The 18,142-nt window shown below is 36.7% G+C and overlaps 2 protein-coding genes across 7 annotated transcripts in view; one reads left to right on the top strand and one right to left on the bottom strand.

Annotated features, from left to right (window-relative positions):
- Positions 1–1,058, top strand: part of LOC139746842 (all-trans-retinol 13,14-reductase-like) — a 29,206-nt gene extending 28,148 nt beyond the window's left edge. For all 5 annotated transcript variants that reach the window (XM_071658440.1, XM_071658441.1, XM_071658439.1 and 2 more), the window contains exon 14: positions 643–1,058. In XM_071658440.1, the coding sequence (XP_071514541.1) occupies positions 643–803 (161 nt within the window). In that variant the 3' untranslated portion in view covers positions 804–1,058. The remainder of the gene's footprint in view (positions 1–642) is intronic.
- A 2,543-nt stretch (positions 1,059–3,601) lies between these two features.
- On the bottom strand, positions 3,602–18,139 carry LOC139746841 (uncharacterized). 2 transcript variants are annotated; one of them, XM_071658437.1, is made up of 2 exons: positions 18,054–18,139; positions 3,602–10,514 (listed from the first exon to the last, which is right to left on the bottom strand). In XM_071658437.1, exon 2 carries the CDS (start codon positions 10,442–10,444, stop codon positions 8,402–8,404), a length of 2,043 nt encoding a protein of 680 aa, XP_071514538.1. In that variant the 5' UTR covers positions 10,445–10,514; positions 18,054–18,139; the 3' UTR covers positions 3,602–8,401. The 2 variants fall into 2 exon arrangements, with proteins under 2 accessions (XP_071514538.1, XP_071514539.1); XM_071658438.1 differs by having other exon boundaries at positions 17,874–18,082.
- Positions 18,140–18,142: the final 3 nt, after the last annotated feature.

Below are 18,142 nucleotides of genomic sequence, written 5' to 3'. Positions count from 1 at the left end.
ATAGACTCAGTTACAGACCTGATCAGGGGTGTGGATATTTCTTAGATGCTAGAGGAATGACTTTGGATCAAATACAGTGGAAGTAATTCATTTAAGGTGGTGGTGTGAATGGAGATATTGTTCTCATTTGATGAACACCTTTGTGTGCAAAGTGAAAAAGTATATAGAAAACTTATAAGTATGGAGATCAAATACAGTGGAAGCATTTCATATAAGGTGGTGGTGTGAATTAAGAACTTGGTTGATGAATCGACTTTGTTGTCGGAATTAGAAGTTATGAAGATATTGTATGAGTATGAAGTCCCTATTTTACTTATAACACACTTGATATGCATTGAGAATGTGCATGAGTGATTTCAGCTGCGGTTTGTTCTGAATTCACCACATGGAAATGGAAATAGATAGATACATAGATGTAGATAAGATAGTTTATCATGTTTCACAATGTTATGAACTTTTTAGACAAAGATTTAATGCACTATGTTGTCTTTTGTTGCAGTCAATGATGCAACTGCTTCTGATTACCTTTGTTCTAGTATAGCATCGAACTTTCATACTTAACAGATTATCACAGACAGTTAGATGTGAACTGATAGGAGACATGAGTATCTTTTTCACTAATATTTGAACTTTTATTTACAGGGCTTTACTTGACAGGCCAAGATGTCTGTTCATGTGGATTTTCAGGAGCTCTTTGGGGAGGGCTAATGAGTGCTTGGACCATCCTGGAGCGGAACATCCTGAAAGACTTAACTAATCTTCATAAGGCTATAAAGGCTGAGGTTAAGGCTAAGATAGAGTAAAATTAGTTAATCATAACAAAAAGTAATTTGGAAACATATACACAATTCTCACAAAGCAGAAATTAATAAATGTAAGTGAATGATATGAATCTAATTATTGTATAAAGAAATAGAGAAGATATGTAGTTTACTCAGTTGAGACAGCATGCAGTAATGGTGCTCAAGGGATGTTATCTGGTAGATAATTTTGGTAGTATCTTTTGTATGCTAATTACCTGTATGTAATGATTATTTTTAATATAGGTATTGTTGATAGTGATGTATTTACTTAATCCTGCACAGTATGACTATCTCAAACAACACAACCTGTGCATGTTGGATTATTGATATTTACTCTCCTGTTTGATTTGGTTACACTTGTAGCCTTTCTGTCCATTGCATGGACAAAAGTATGCCAGTAGTTGACAATCATCCAACTTTATCCTGCATCTGCATGTTTTTCATCTGGGTACATGCAGCTGAATTGGAATAGCGCCACTAGTCAAGGAAAGTTGGATGGTTCCTAGGGCCTCCTTTGACTGACATCAGAAAAATGAAACCAACTCCATTCTCCTAATCTCAGCTCCCAGACTAGGCTCGTTCTCTGTTCATTTCTGCATCATCAGCAGTCTTACATCTAACCTTCCCACTCTAAAACACCATCTACCCACTTCTAATTTGATCTTTTTCTTCTCTGAAATTAAACCTAGCTGTTCTAGACTCCTTTGTCTCTACACCATCATATCTTTTAACTTTAATATCTACCACTATTTCCACTTTGTTTGTGCTGCTGGAGCCCAATTACAAGGGGGTCTTGGAGCAGGAAGATGGGTTGAGGTAAGGTAATTTAGTCCTTTGAGCAATTCATGTTCATAGAACCAAGATAAAGTATTGGATCATGGCTGAGCTTTATAGTGCACCCCATCCAACAGAGAAAAGGCTCCTTTAACACATTCCCTACTCCCTTCCCATAGTTTTCAGATCATCAAAGATGTTTTCCAATATATGTGCCTTCCTGAAAGCCCAGCTTCTTTACCATTCCTCTGTACGGGACAGTGTCAAATGCCTTCTAGCATCCAGGAACATGCAATTCACTAACCCGTCTCGAATTACTAAAGCAGTGATTCTGTCAAAGATATGGTTCACCTCTGTTTGAATAATTGTTGTCTCACCTAGGTAGTTTCTCTTTGCTAGCACTTCATATGCATTGTATTTTCCTCTTATTTTACGTACCACACTTGTCAGGTGAGTCACAGGGTGGGGGAGGGGGCGAAGGTTCTGGGAGCATTGAAGAACGTGTGGAAGGCGAGAACATTATCTCGGAAAGTAAAAATGGGTATGTTTGAAGGAATAGTGGTTCCAACGTTATATGGTTGCGAGACGTGGGCTATAGATAGGGTTGTGCGGAGGAGGGTGGATGTGTTGGAAATGAGATGTTTGAGGACAATATGTGGTGTGAGGTGGTTTGATCAAGTAAGTAATGAAAGGGTAAGAGAGACGTGTGGTAATAAAAAGAGTGTGGTTGAGAGAGCAGAAGAGAGTGTATTGAAATGGTTTGGTCACGTGGAGAGAATGAGTGAGGAAAGATTGACAAAGAGGATATATGTATCAGAGGTGGAGGGAATGAGGAGAAGTGGGAGACCAAATTGGAGGAAGGATGGAGTGAAAAAGATTTTGAGTGATCGGGACCTGAACATGCAGGAGAGTGAAAGGCGTGCAAGGAAAAGAGTGAATTGGAATGATGTGGTATACCGGGGTCGACATGCTGTCAGTGGATTGAACCAGGGCATGTGAAACGTCTGGGGTAAACCATGGAAAGTTTTGTGGGGCCTGGATGTGGAAAAGGAGCTGTGGTTTCGGTGCATTGTACATGACAGCTAGAGACTGAGTGTGAACAAATGTGGCCTTTGTTGTCCTTTCCTAGCATTACCTCGTGCACGTGTAGGGGGAGGGGGGGTGTCATTTCAGGTGTGGCGGAGTGGCAACAGGAGTGAATAAAGGCAGCAAGTATGAATTATGTACATGTGTATATATGTATATGTCTGTGTATGTATATATATGCATACGTTGAAATGTATAGGTATGTATATGTGCGTGTGTGGACATGTATGTATATACATGTATATGTTGGTGGGTTGGGCCATTCTTTTGTCTGTTTCCTTGCGCTACCTCGCTAACACTGGAGACAGCGACAAATTATAGTAAATAGAATATAAATACTTGTCAGGTATTGGTCAGTAATTCAGTGCAGTTTCCAAATACCTTTCAAAAGTAAATAGGTATGAAATATGCTCTCTTACACTCCACAAGCACTACAACCATTCACAAAAGTTTTTTAACAATATTTCCTTTGGTCTGTCAGTGTCTCTATACTTTCTTAAACATGATGGACTTCATCAGGGCCTTGTGCCTTGCATGAATTAATAACCTTTAATAGCTTACTTATGTCTTTTCAAGTCATTATCCCATTTCATTGATGTTGAGGTTGTAAGCATCTTCCACAATGAGTACTTTTTGAACTTATCATTCAGTATATTGCATTATCTACTGCCTCCAAGTCTCTCAGCCTGATTAGTTCCTTTTTGACCTAGAATTTCTCTGTTCCATGTATTCTCGTTTACCTTTCAAATGCTAGCTGGCTGTTGTGCAGCCTTTATTTTCAAAGCACATCCCTGAGCTCTTTAGGTTTTTGATATAAAAAACCATATCCTTCTTTTCTTGCTAGTCAGTGCCATTGTTACTGAGATAATTTACTAACCCCTTACAAAACGCAGTGCAATGGAATATATACTTATTGTCTGTTGAAAATAAAAAGATGCTTAATAATGATTCTTTATTTTACAAGACTAATAGAAAAGCTGAACAGCATTTTGTCTCAATCAGGTACATAAAGGAATTAATAAATCCTAAAATACCAACAAATGATGAAGCTGGACACAATAATAAAGATGAACTCTACTCAAATTAACATTAAAGCCAAGAGTTGCCAAAGGAAGACACGGTGCTGAAGTTAAATTATATAAATTGATGAATATTTATGCTTTCCATGATGTGCTAAATAAAGAAGACACTGCAAGAGAAAAAAATTGTTAAATATATTGCAACACAACAGAGAAAGGCATGCCCAAGTTCTCATTGAACCTCCCATATCAATCATGGATACACTTTCAGCAACTGGAAACAGGTATGGATGCAAGAGATTTTGTGTGAAAATATTGTTTACCATGATGCAAGTGCTTTTCAATTTAAAAAATAGTTTGATGCCATAACTGTGATGCTAGAAATTTTATTCTAGAGATAATTCTTCATTTTAACTCAAAAAGGATAATGTTCAGTGTTTATGTAACAACTTAGCTGTTTTCAGCATTACCAGATTATATGAGGGCCAAGTATGAAGTACTAGCTCACTTCTAGCACAGATATGCTGATGTCATCGAGATCAGTGTTATTTACATGATGGCCTTCAGCTTCATATCTATCAAATTACTAAAGCTATCTGGATTGTTCATAGGCCAATTATGGAATCATTACAGTTGTCAGAAAAAATTCTTTAAAGAAAGAAGATCATGGTGTTTACATAATGGCTCTAAACCTTACATATCTCAGAGAGTGCATCTTCATTTCCTAATTATTCCACGGCCAGTCACTTAAAGTCTTTACCAAATTTTGACAGGTATGTTGTCAGGAGGTCCCATTCTATCAAAACACTGGCCCAAAAGCTTGAAAAAACAACTCAAGTACATACCTTTTTTTAACACGTCACTTAGAATGTTCACTATATGACTTTATGAAATGCTTCTCTTATAGTTTTTTTTTTCTGCATACTTTCAATAATGTTACAACATAATCTATAAATGCCAACATTCACAAACAAATGCAGTGCCTCCCTCCACACTCGCTCACCATCATGATCACCGTAGAGAAAGATAACAACAAACTCATCTTCAGTACACTCTCAATAAATCTAATTTAATTAAACAACCTTTGACCTGGCCTTTACTGGTTAGGTTAGAGGTCATCTTCACTAATACCTTTAGGGTCAGATCAAAGTCAATCTTTGTTAAACCCTCTTCACTATACCTTTATCTTCACTACACCCTTATAAGTCAGGTCAAAGGCCATCTTCACTACATTCTATAACTCAGGTCGAAGGCCATCTTTATTACACACTCAACACCAATGGCCTCTGACCTGATCTACACAAGTCAGGTCAAATCTCTGTTCAATTTACCCTCAGCACCACTGGCCTTTGACCTGACCCTAACTTCTTTACACTGTCAACATTACTGGCCTTTTGAGTCAGGTCAAAGGTCAATGATGGTATAGGACAGATGTGCTTGCCTTTATCCATAAGGATTAGGTCAAATGCATCCTCACTATATCAGGTTTTGACCTAAAACAGCCTCTGCCTTGAACCATGAAGGTCGGGTCAAAGGCCATCTTCACCACACGCTCATCTTCACCCTGGACACCAGTGGCCTTAGACCTGACCCTTTCATGTCAGGTCAAAGGCCCTGTTTTAGTGAAAATGCATTTGACTTGACTCTTATGAGTCAGTGTCAAACACATTTTCTCTAAAATAGGGATAAGGTGCTGATTGTTGGAAATGTTATATATATATATATATATATATATATATATATATATATATATATATATATATATATAAAAAGTTTCCTTCCTGTGGAGGAAGACCTACATATTAAAATTAAAACATGAATTTTGTATCTTGCCAGGGAATGAAAATTCTAACCTAGTTACAGTATTTAGTACTGATGTAATAACTATCTATAACAATTTCATTGTGATTTAAATATATTACAGTATTCTCTTTATTGTTTGAATACAATACACTTTTCACATATATACTCTCTACACTTAATATTGAATACAGTACAAGTGATTTATATTAGTAGTAAAAATTTACTTGTTTAAAGTTCAGCTAAGTTACAACCACTCAGCTGTGCAAAAAATAAGATCAGTCAAAAATTTGCACTTATCATATATAGCATATGTGTGCAACACTTATTAAAACCATTGAAGAAACTTTACACCTCACTACTACACTGCAACTGTAAAAGCCACCTTCCACTTTGTACTGGATGGCCATTGTAAAGTTTCCACTATAGACTGATTACTTCTAAACATATTCACCATACTTATACATCTCACCAATACAGTCCCTCACTTTTTTTGGTGTCCCTTGTACACAAGCATTTTCAGGATACACACACTGTCCCAGAAATGTTGTCCAGTGCATTAACTCAGATAACTTTTAATTTTCATTCAATTTACATAGTTTTTTCTTCATCATTTACGATGTTAAAGTTAGGTATGCAACCAAATGAGAATGATTATGAGTCACCTCTGATTCTTGTTACCGGATTCTTCCTGCTCGACTGTATGGGAATTATTATAATAAAGAGTCACCTCTGATTTTCGTTATTGGACTCTGCTTGCTCAAGGTTACAGTGCAAGTGGAAAGTCACTGTTATTGAGGCTGTTTCATACAGAGTAGAGTCTCTTCTTAGAATTACTCTCTTCAAAAGATTCTGTAGGAGCCTTCAGAAGGGTTCTAACACCAAAAAATTGGTCCTGGGGCAGTTACAAGTACATAACTGGTACAGAAAGTTAATAGAAGAAGGTAATACTGAGATGGCTTTGATTTGGGTATTCAGTTGCCTGTGCCATCTCAGCTAATGTAAAAAAAAAAAAAAAAAAATACATGAGACAAATCAACAGGCAGACAAGAGATTTTTGGAAGTTTTGTGAATAGCTCACCTTCTGAGATAAAAAAGGCACTTTTTGCCTAAACCCCCCAAAATTTGTGTGACATGTCAATTGAAGGAGCAACCATAAGCTGAATAACTTCAGATTGTTGTATTTGTTTGACCTAAGGCTACCAACACTTTTTGGGTTCCTGCCAATGTAATGCCTCTTTCTTCAAGAAGATGGGCTATTCACAAAACTTAAAGTTTCCAAGTTTTCTTCATCTGTTCTTTTGTTGATATTGGTTCTCTTCCATCCATATTGCCTTCCGAAATGGCAAGACTCAGAATTTTCCTACATATTATATTAGCATAGGGTGCACATAAACATCATCATCTGGGGTAGAATTAATAAGGATCTACTGTCAGGAGATTGCTTTAAAAGCCCAAGAAGATCCTATATGATTTGCTTGAAAGTTAGAAAAGTTATCTAAACTTAAACACGACTTTTCTGGGACATCCTGTTCATTTTCAATGCCTACATTTTAATAACCAATATTCCTCTATAGACCATGTCTTCTGTAAATATTTATATTTTCTTTAGGTTCAATTCTTTGAACTATTGCAACCTGCCCTTTTCTTCTAAGCTACCAGATGCTCCTCTTCCTTCATGACCTTTTTAGGTAATAATTCTCCTCTTTTACTACCTTTTAAAAAGGTAAAAATTTCATTCTCACTTCCTGACACAAGATTCTTCTACCCAACATCCAAAATCTGACTCTGAAATTCATTCTTTTCAGATTAGTTTTGACTGGATTTACACTATTTCATCTTTACTATGCCATTTCAACATCCATCAATGCCTGCAGTGTCAGCTACTCCTGTAATAACCTGCAGATGAATTTCACTTCCAAACCCTTTATGTACAATTAAGTAATTAATGTCAAAGATATAATTATAGTAGTCCCATTATTCACTACATTATTACAGTGCTTATGAAACAAGAAGCAAAAGAGCACAATCCACACAAACCTCAATTTGAATTTACATTCTTGTTTAACTCTTGCTTGAAAGTAGTCGTTTATTCTTCCTTTTGATTATTTCTTGCTTTAGTTTCCCCATACAATCCATAACTATTTGTGAAAGCTTAACCATTACTCTGCTTATAAGTTACAGTTTGCCATATAACACCATGAAAAATTTCAGTAATTTCAATCAACAGAACAGATCATTCTCACTTTTCCTTTTTATTTTTTGACAAAATCTTTTTGATACAGCCTCATCCCATATAAATCCTTCCTCCTTAATACATCCATCTTTCTTACCACCTACAAAAACCCTGCAAATAATAATAAAAATTATTGTAAGCAAAAACAAATTGCAAACAGGATAATGTATTCATTTGTTGTGAAGTAATCACTCAATGTGAAAAGTTTTACAATGCATATATTTATTTACATTTTTATCAAAATACACATTACCCAACTTTTTTGTACACAACCCTCAAACCAAACATATTCTGTACTTAAAACTTCTAACCTTACCTAATTATAAAAAGCACTTTCCATATTGGATATTCACTAGTGAACTGCTCATAAAAATATTTTGTATAAGAAGTCTTATGTAAGTAATGCAAACCTCAAAATCATTGTATCAACTTTTCATTTCAGCAAATTATATAATAATAGTTATAAATCTTAAAGAAAAAACATTAATTTTTCACTATTGTACAGAGTAAGGCATGAGTTTACATGTTGTTCTAATTACAGACATGCATCATATTTTCTGTAAAAGTTTATAAACTCATTTTTCAAGATTTCAGAACATTTGTAACATTGAAAATTTATTCTACTTTTTAATCAAAATTATACTAATGTCCCACTTCAAAATTTTTTACTATCTAAATTACTGTCATTTCTGTTCTTCTTGCTTCTCATTTACCAAGAGAGATTTCAACTTTTTCATTTCTGAGGAAATTTTGTGAAGTATGTCTGTCTTTTCTTTTTTCATTTGTTGAATTTCTTCAATAAATTCATCCTCCTCAGCTTTTGATTTCTCAAGAATTTCCTCAATCTTTCTTTTAACCCTTTCTACATTTGACACTGTTTTCTTAATCAAGGGACCACTTGCAGGCTGCTGACCTGCAGAAGCTAATTCATGGGTATCATTCATTTCATGTACAGTTCCATCAGTTTCAGCTTCCTTACCAACAAAAATTTGAGTCCTTGATGCCTTTTTCAAACTTTCATCCAAATCTATATACTGATCACTTTCTTTGTGCTGATTTCTCTTCATTACTCTAACTTTTTCATCCTCCTTTTTTACAACTTCTGTTTGTGCCGTGTCATCATCTACTTTCGCTACATTCCTACTGTCTTTAACAGCTTCTATTAAGTTATCCTTAGTCCCAAAAATTTCCCTCTCTTCTGCATCTCTATCTGTTCTCACGTCTTCATCATTCTTTGCTTTGTGTTTTCTGACTTCATTTTCACTCTCAACATTATTCAACTGCTCATTTAGTCTGTCATTCACTTTACTTTCATTTGCTTCATCTTCTACATTATCTCCACCGTCACATATGGTGGTATCTAGTGTGGTTGCTATTGTCTTGTTTAATGGTTCTCTGATATCTACACTGTTTTCACTTTCAACACATTTTTCATTATATTTCAGCTCTTCTGATGTTAATATATCTTGAAATTCTGAGTTATCATTGTCACACCCATCTCTTGTAGCTGCTTTTCCTTTAATCTCTTCATTCATTAAATCAGTCTTTTCTGCTTCACTTTTTAATATTTCTGCATTTTCCTTACTTTCTCCAATACATTCTATTTTTTGATCACTGCTTTTGGTCATGTTGTCTTCAGCAACTGAATGTTTCGTGTGAGTTTTGTCAAGCATGTCAACTTTTATATGAACAGGGCTAGTTTTTCCAAGTGCAGTATCTTCCTTTCTATCATTCTGTTTTTTGTCTAAATATTCAGGGTCAGACAATGACTCTAGGTCCCTACTTTCCCCTGAGACCACTGCTGTTTCACCTGCCTTTTCAACCACATCAACCTTGATCTGGATATCACTAAGTTTTACAAACGTTATGTCTTTTTTCCTTTCAACATATTCTGTATCTAGCAATGACCCTGTGCTTTCACCTCCCCCTGAAATCACCGATTCCAAATGTGTTCCCTCACCTTCCATTAAGTCATTTACCCCATCTTCCTGATGTACCACTCTACTATCTCTGCCTCCCTCACCAATCATCACATCATCCCCACCTTCTGTAGCAATCATATCATCTGTCAACAGTTCACTACCTTCACTTCCCTGATGTGCAATCACATAGTCTTCTTCGTCACTTGGAATCAGATCATCATCTTTACTCTTTATCACATCATTTTCTTGATCACTTGCCATTCCATCATCTATTACTTTGTCTGAGAGTATATCATCTCCTTCCATTTGTTCATTAACCATCATATCATCCCCCTCCCCTTCACTAGTATCATGCAAACTTAATCCCATACTTACATCATTGAGTGCTATATCTGCTGCCTCACAATCCATAACTCTAGACTCTTTCTCTATTTCTTCATTTATGTTGTAGCTACTATCTTCCTCTGAACCATACACATTGGTACCTTCTACAGAATCATTCTTTTCTGCAAGTCTTATTTCAGATTCCAAGCCTTCTCCACTTTTCTCCGTCTTTTTCATGAATGAATCTATAGATTCAGCACTTTCCTCAGTATTATGCTCCATCATAGCATCAAAGTATCCACCATCTTGTTCCTCTCGATCTTTTACTTCAGTTCCAAGATCCTCACTAACATTCAATATTTCAAATTTAGAGCTATCATCTTCCTTCTTACCATTCTGCTCAAATTCCAAGGACGACATTTTGATACTCTCAGCTACTGATTTTCCCCACGTAAATGCAACATGTCGTTTTGTGGCCATAAAATTAATGATTTTTCTTTAAAAACTTAAGTTTTTACTTTCCTCCCCTAAACAGCTGGTGCAGTGCTATCTGAAAGTGGAGAAAAGGGATAAAGGCAGATTTATAGATGTCAAGCATAATCTAAGTGATAAATGCTCAAAATTCAATATTTTTTGAGATTTAAAACAAAAGAAGTTATCACAGAAACTGTAAAAACCATTGAAAAAAATGAGAGCTATCACAGAAACTAAAACCCGTTGAGCAACAGTACAATGCTGATTAAAATGAAGTGACACATTTGGCAGAGGGTACATCCATACAGAAAACCTCCCCTTTTCTCTAAACTTTCTGACTTAAAAATTAAAGTGATGCCTAATGAAGTGTTACCAACTAGCCAGAGCCAGTGAACAAGAATAAAGGGTTTAAAAATATGGTGAAATATATGACAATTCAATTTTTTTTGTAATCAACTGAGTTTTATGGAATATGAGAGTGTTTAAGTACAAAATGACAGGGAAGTCTAAACATACCACTGTGAATAAATTCTGCCTAACAGACCCTCTGCTGAAGCAATCAAATTAATTCAGCTGAACTGAGACCCTCTGCTGAAGGAATCATGTGACAGAGTGACATTGGTGTATAACCCTGATTAATCAAGAGAATCAATGTATAGAATGGACATACATATGAGTAAATAACAAGCACTGGCAGTAAAAACTACAAAATTTCTGGAAAAAATGAAAAAGTGAGAAAGATTGTATATGGTATATTGAGAGCATTACAAAGAAATATGGGCAATAACCTTTTAAAATAATGGAGCTATGCATATACATTATAACTTCTCAAGTTCAGCATTCCAAACTTCGACAACTCCTCAAATCTGGCACTTGCAAGGGTATTAGTGCTCAATGTGACAATGCTTGTGTTTATGGCATTCAGCACTCATTTCTTTGGATACTACCCTGGCATTCGTGTGCTGCCATGGTCCATCGTTTGTTATGAAATGCTAAGTTTAGCTAATTAAATGAAGCACATGAAATTTCAGAAACTGTTTAGGAAAGCATCAGAGCACTCTACACACCTAGGTATGGGGATTCAACCCATTCACTAAGCCCAATGTCTAATACCGGCTTGAGCTAAGATTTAATGATTCTCCAAGTACTTCTGTGACCAGCTCTACAAAAGGTGAAGTGCAAGATCTGACTCTATACTCTCCTGAAGCATCAACTACACTACTGGGCCTATCAGAATATTCTCTGGTTGGCTCTAATTTGGAGTGCCTCCCCTATCCTGTGACAAAAAAATAACAGTGGCAGCCTATGAACATGAATAAAAATGTGCAGTTAATTATAAAGCAAAACTGATATCCACTTAACATTACTTTCAATATCTTGTAAAGAATATATCACTTATTATACTGATATTTGCATTAATCCACTAGATGTGAACACAGTAAAACAAGTGCACTAACAGACACTTTATTGTGCATTCTCCTCTGAAAGTTCATAACATTATTCTCATTTCTTTTTATTCTATATGGATACTTAAATCATGATCAACAAATGTAATGTTACACGTACTTAAAAATAAAACTGAAAATTCAGATGGGAACACACTAAAAAAAGTGCCTCTTTATGTACCAGTATTACTACAGCTGCACCTACTGGACAAAAGCAGTTAATATTGACAAGGTTTTTTTGCAATATGATTTAACAGTGAAAATGAAGTAAATCATAATTCAGGTATGTCAAGTAAGCCCATTTTTTTACTTCCATCTTAACATTATCATTATGTTCCTTATCTTCAAAGGCATACCCATTTTTGAGTTATGTATTGTTACAAGGTAGGAAACTGTTGTGTGCTGCAAAATACAAAATGACTCTCAAAACATTCTTGTACATGTCAAATATTTTAATCTTCATAAGCATATGAAAGTTAATGAAGTTGCTCCATTAAAATACACTTTTACCATGTAAAGGGTGCTGAAGATATTTTTTTCAAAAATGGGTTTTCTTGCTACAGAACAAGATTTATATATTGGAAAACTTTTCCGAAGCTTCATACAAAATTTAACAATTTAGTTATGCACTAACATTAGCTTTGGATACTGATTTAATTTCGTACTGCAAAAGCAGTATAGCATCCAGAGAATTAAGTAAAAGTTCAAGATCTTGATCTGGAGCATTATATTTCAGTCTGCAATATAAACCTCAAAACAGCAGCCAAAATCAATTCATGCTCTAGAGAACAGTAACCAACATCTGATGTGCTGATGTTTCCTGCCTTTTTATATATCTAGCTGACATATCATACATGTGGAACTCGAAAAAGGAAACGTTTCTTCTGTAGTTAGGAAGGTGCTGGAAGAATTTTTGTTGTCAGTACCCCTAAAATTACCATAGGATACTGAGTCATTTTGTATAGTAAAAGCAGTATAGCATTCAGAGAATTACATGAATGTTAGAGAGCTTGATCTACAGCATTTATCTTTCAGTGTGCAATGTTCATTATTCTACTCGTGATATATCATTTACAATCATAAAACTGCGTATGTTTTTTCACACTTGTTCACTTTCCTGTGTTACCACATATAGGGAGTTGTGGTTTCAGTTCATTACACATGACATCTAGAGACTGAATGTGAATGAATATGGCCTTTTTTTGTCTGTTTTCCTGGCACTACCTCACTGAAGCAGGGGGTAGCGATGCTGTTGCCTTTGGGACGGGATGGCAACAGGAATGGCTGAAGGAAAGCAAATATGAATATGTACATGTATATATATGTATACGTCTGTGTATGTAAATGTGCATATGTTGATATGTATTTATTTATTGATTTTGCTTTGTCGGTCTCCCGCGTTTGCGAGGTAGCGCAAGGAAACAGACGAAAGAAATGGCCCAACCCACCCCCATACACATGTATATACATACACGTCCACACACGCAAATATACATACCTATACATCTCAATGTACACATATATATACACACACAGACACATACATATATACCCATGCACACAATTCACACTGTCTGCCTTTATTCATTCCCATCGCCACCTCGCCACACATGGAATACCATCCCGCTCCCCCCTCATGTGTGCGAGGTAGCGCTAGGAAAAGACAACAAAGGCCCCATTAGTTCACACTCAATCTCTAGCTGTCATGCAATAATGCCCGAAACCACAGCTCCCTTTCTACATCCAGGCCCCACACAACTTTCCATGGTTTACCCCAGACGCTTCACATGCCCTGATTCAATCCACTGACAGCATGTCAACCCTGGTATACCACATCGATCCAATTCACTCCATTCCTTGCCCGCCTTTCACCCTCCTGCATGTTCAGGCCCCGATCACTCAAAATCTTTTTCACTCCATCTTTCCACCTCCAATTTGATCTCCCACTTCTCCTCGTTCCCTCCACCTCCAACACATATATCCTCTTGGTCAATCTTTCCTCACTCATTCTCTCCATGTGCCCAAACCATTTCAAAACACCCTCTTCTGCTCTCTCAACCACACTCTTTTTATTTCCACACATCTCTCTTACCCTTACATTACTTACTCGATCAAACCACCTCACACCACACAGTGTCCTCAAACATCTCATTTCCAGCACATCCACCCTCCTGTGCACAACTCTATCCATAGCCCACGCCTCGCAACCATACAACATTGTTGGAACCACTATTCCTTCAAACATACCCATTTTTGCTTTCCGAGATAATGTTCTCGACTTCCATACATTCTTCAAGGCTCCCAGGATTTTGGCCCCCTCCCCCACCCTATGATTCACTTCCGCTTCCATGGTTCCATCCACTGCCAGATCCACTCCCAGATATCTAAAACACTTTACTTCCTCCAGTTTTTCTCCATTCAAACTTACCTCCCAGTTGACTTGACCCTCAACCCCACTGTACTTAACCTTGCTCTTATTCACATTTACTCTTAACTTTCTTCTTTCACACACTTTACCAAACACAGTCACCAGCTTCTACAGTTTCTCACATGAATCAGCCACCAGTGCTGTATCATCAGCAAACAACAACTGATTCACTTCCCAAGCTCTCTCATCCACAACAGACTTCATACTTGCCCCTCTTTCCAAAACTCTTGCATTCACCTCCCTAACAACCCCATCCATAAACAAATTAAACAACCATGGAGACATCACACACCCCTGCCGCAAACCTACATTCACTGAGAACCAATCATATATATATATATATATATATATATATATATATATATATATATATATATATATATATATAAGTTTGTTGAGTATTCCTGGTAAATTATATGGGAGGGTATTGATTGAGAGGGTGAAGGCATGTACAGAGTATCAGATTGGGGAAGAGCAGTGTGGTTTCAGAAGTGGTAGAGGATGTGTGGATCAGGTGTTTGCTTTGAAGAATGTATGTGAGAAATACTTAGAAAAGCAAATGGATTTGTATGTAGCATTTATGGATCTGGAGAAGGCATATGATAGAGTTGATAGAGATGCTCTGTGGAAGGTATTAAGAATATATGGTGTGGGAGGAAAGTTGTTAGAAGCAGTGAAAAGTTTTTATCGAGGATGTAAGGCATGTGTACGTGTAGGAAGAGAGGAAAGTGATTGGTTCTCAGTGAATGTAGGTTTGCGGCAGGGGTGTGTGATGTCTCCATGGCTGTTTAATTTGTTTATGGATGGGGTTGTTAGGGAGGTGAATGCAAGAGTTTTGGAAAGAGGGGCAAGTATGAAGTCTGTTGTGGATGAGAGAGCTTGGGAAGTGAGTCAGTTGTTGTTCGCTGATGATACAGCACTGGTGGCTGATTCATGTGAGAAACTGCAGAAGCTGGTGACTGAGTTTGGTAAAGTGTGTGAAAGAAGAAAGTTAAGAGTAAATGTGAATAAGAGCAAGGTTATTAGGTACAGTAGGGTTGAGGGTCAAGTCAATTGGGAGGTAAGTTTGAATGGAGAAAAACTGGAGGAAGTAAAGTGTTTTAGATATCTGGGAGTGGATCTGGCAGCGGATGGAACCATGGAAGCGGAAGTGGATCATAGGGTGGGGGAGGGGGCCAAAATCCTGGGAGCCTTGAAGAATGTGTGGAAGTCGAGAACATTTTCTCGGAAAGCAAAAATGGGTATGTTTGAAGGAATAGTGGTTCCAACAATGTTGTATGGTTGTGAGGCGTGGGCTATGGATAGAGTTGTGCGCAGGGGGGTGGATGTGCTGGAAATGAGATGTTTGAGGACAATGTGTGGTGTGAGGTGGTTTGATCGAGTAAGTAACGTAAGGGTAAGAGAGATGTGTGGAAATAAAAAGAGCGTGCAGAGTGCAGAGTGCAGAAGATGGTGTTTTGAAATGGTTTGGGCACATGGAGAGAATGAGTCTGTTTCCTTGCGCTACCTCGCAAACGCGGGAGACAGCGACAAAAAAAAAAAGAAAAAAAAAATATATATTATATATATATATATATATATATATATATATATATATATATATATATATATATATATATATATATATATGTGTGTGTATATATATATATATTTTTTCATACTATTCACCATTTCCCACGTTAATGAGGTAGCTTTAAGAAAAGAGGACTGAGCCTTTGAAGGAAATCCTCACCTGGCCCCCTTCTCTGTTCCTTCTTTCGGAAAATTAAAAATGAGAGGGAAGGATTTCCAGCCCCCCGCTCCCATATGTATATATATATATGGGATGTAAGTCTGAATGGAGAAAAATTGGAGGAAGCGAAGTGGTTTAGATATCTAGGAGAGGATTTTGCAGCGAATGGAACCATGGAAGCTGAGGTGAGTCATAGGGTGAGGGTGGAAGCGAAAGTTCTAGAAGCAATGAAGAAAGTTTGGAGGGAAAGAATGTTGTCTCGAAGAGCAAAATTGGGTATGTTTGAGGGAAATGAAATTACATCAATATTATATGGTTGCAAGGCATGGGCTATAGATAGAGTTGTACAGAGAAGGGTGGATGAGCTGGAAATGAAATGTGTGAGGATGTGGTGGAAGGTGGTTTGATCGAGTAAGTAATGAAAGGGTAAAAGAGATGTGTGGTTAAGAGAGCAGAATAGTGGATGTTGAAATGGTCTGGACATATGGAGAGCATAAGTGAGGAAAGGTTGACAAAGAGGATATATATGCCAGAGTTGTAGGGAACAAGGAGAAGCAGGAGACCAAATTGGAGGAGGGAGGATGGAGCGAAAAAGATAGTAAGCAATTGGGGCCTGAACATTCAAGAGGGTGAGAAGCAGCCAAGGAATAAAGTGAATTGGAATGATGTGGTATACTGGGGTCAACGTGCTGTCAATGGATTGAACCAGGGCATGTGAAATGTCTGGGGTAAACCATGTAAAGGTCTCTGGAACCTGGATGTGGATTGGGAGCTGTGGTTTCAATCCATTACATATGACAGCTAGAGACTGAGTGTGAAGGAATCTGCCCTTTTTTGTCTGTTTTTCTGGTGCTACCTCGCTGATGCAGGGGGTGGCAAAACTTCTAAAATTATTGGAAAAGCCATAGTAAAGACACTCAAAATATTTAGAACAGCCACAGGCAGTGGGTTAATATTGTCCAACAGAAATATTCATAAATGCTGTAAATCATGCTCTGCTACTTTTATTTTATTCTATAAACCCAACTATGCTAATGCACAACACAAGTAATGTACAAAACTAATAGTGATGCAAAGCTAAAGTGATACAATACCACCCACTCCTTCCTGTAATAAGGTAAGAATATGAACTAAAAGTCGCTGGTTTATCTTTGAATGTAACTGCAATTGATGAACAGTTCAAGCAACTAGATATCAACATGAGCCCATTATAATCCATTTTTTCCAAAACAACATGAAAACAATGTTGATGTTATATGTTTGGGGAATTTATTCATGGTTTTCACAAGTTTTATTGATTTCTAAAAAATTTTGCCCTATTTGTACATTAACTATTCATTTTCCCTGATATTTGTAACCCATACTTGTCGCAAGAAACAATATGAAAAAAATACCACCTGCTTGTCTCTCGAAAGACAGTAAACATTACAAAAAATTATTAATGATACTTCACAATCTAAATTCCCACAACCTTACCAAAAAACAAAAAAATACTTGAACGTGATAGCTATAGACGGAACACTTTTAACTTGCATGAATTACTTATATGATCATTGGTATTTTGCCCCACCACTAAAGTATATCTGCACTTACAGGTAACTGACTTTGAACAGGCCTGGCGGATTATTTATGTGTCTAACTCGAGTTTATTGACTCTAGCTTTAATTTATTTGTAGTTTAGGCATCAATTACATGGTAAAGTACACTATTCAAGTATAATTTTTTCACTGAACATATGAATAACTATCATAAGCATTTCTGTTTTTGTCTATTTAAAAGTACCAAAGTGGATAATATATGTCTTGAGAAACTGAATATAGCTATTAATACCTTGACAAATGTCGTCATTTTCGTGCAAGCACAGCAACATTAAAACAATAACAGTGATGTTAAACCTTCGGTTCACGTATCTTATAAGACATAAGTTGCGAGGTTTAACTGTGAGGTATAAATAACGATAAAAATGTCATAAATAGTTAACAAGACGGCAACAAACACAATAATAATAACCTCAGATTGAACTACTTATTGCTTGCGTCTAGTTGCAGGCTGACCGGGGGAAGTAACCTCTAGTGAAAACAGTGTCTTTATACATATAA

Source organism: Panulirus ornatus, chromosome 66 (assembly GCF_036320965.1).
Source record: "Panulirus ornatus isolate Po-2019 chromosome 66, ASM3632096v1, whole genome shotgun sequence".
NCBI classification, from domain to species: Eukaryota; Metazoa; Arthropoda; class Malacostraca; order Decapoda; family Palinuridae; genus Panulirus; species Panulirus ornatus.
The sequence above is the reverse complement of the archived record's forward strand: the minus strand, read 5'-3'. Positions and strand labels throughout refer to the sequence as shown.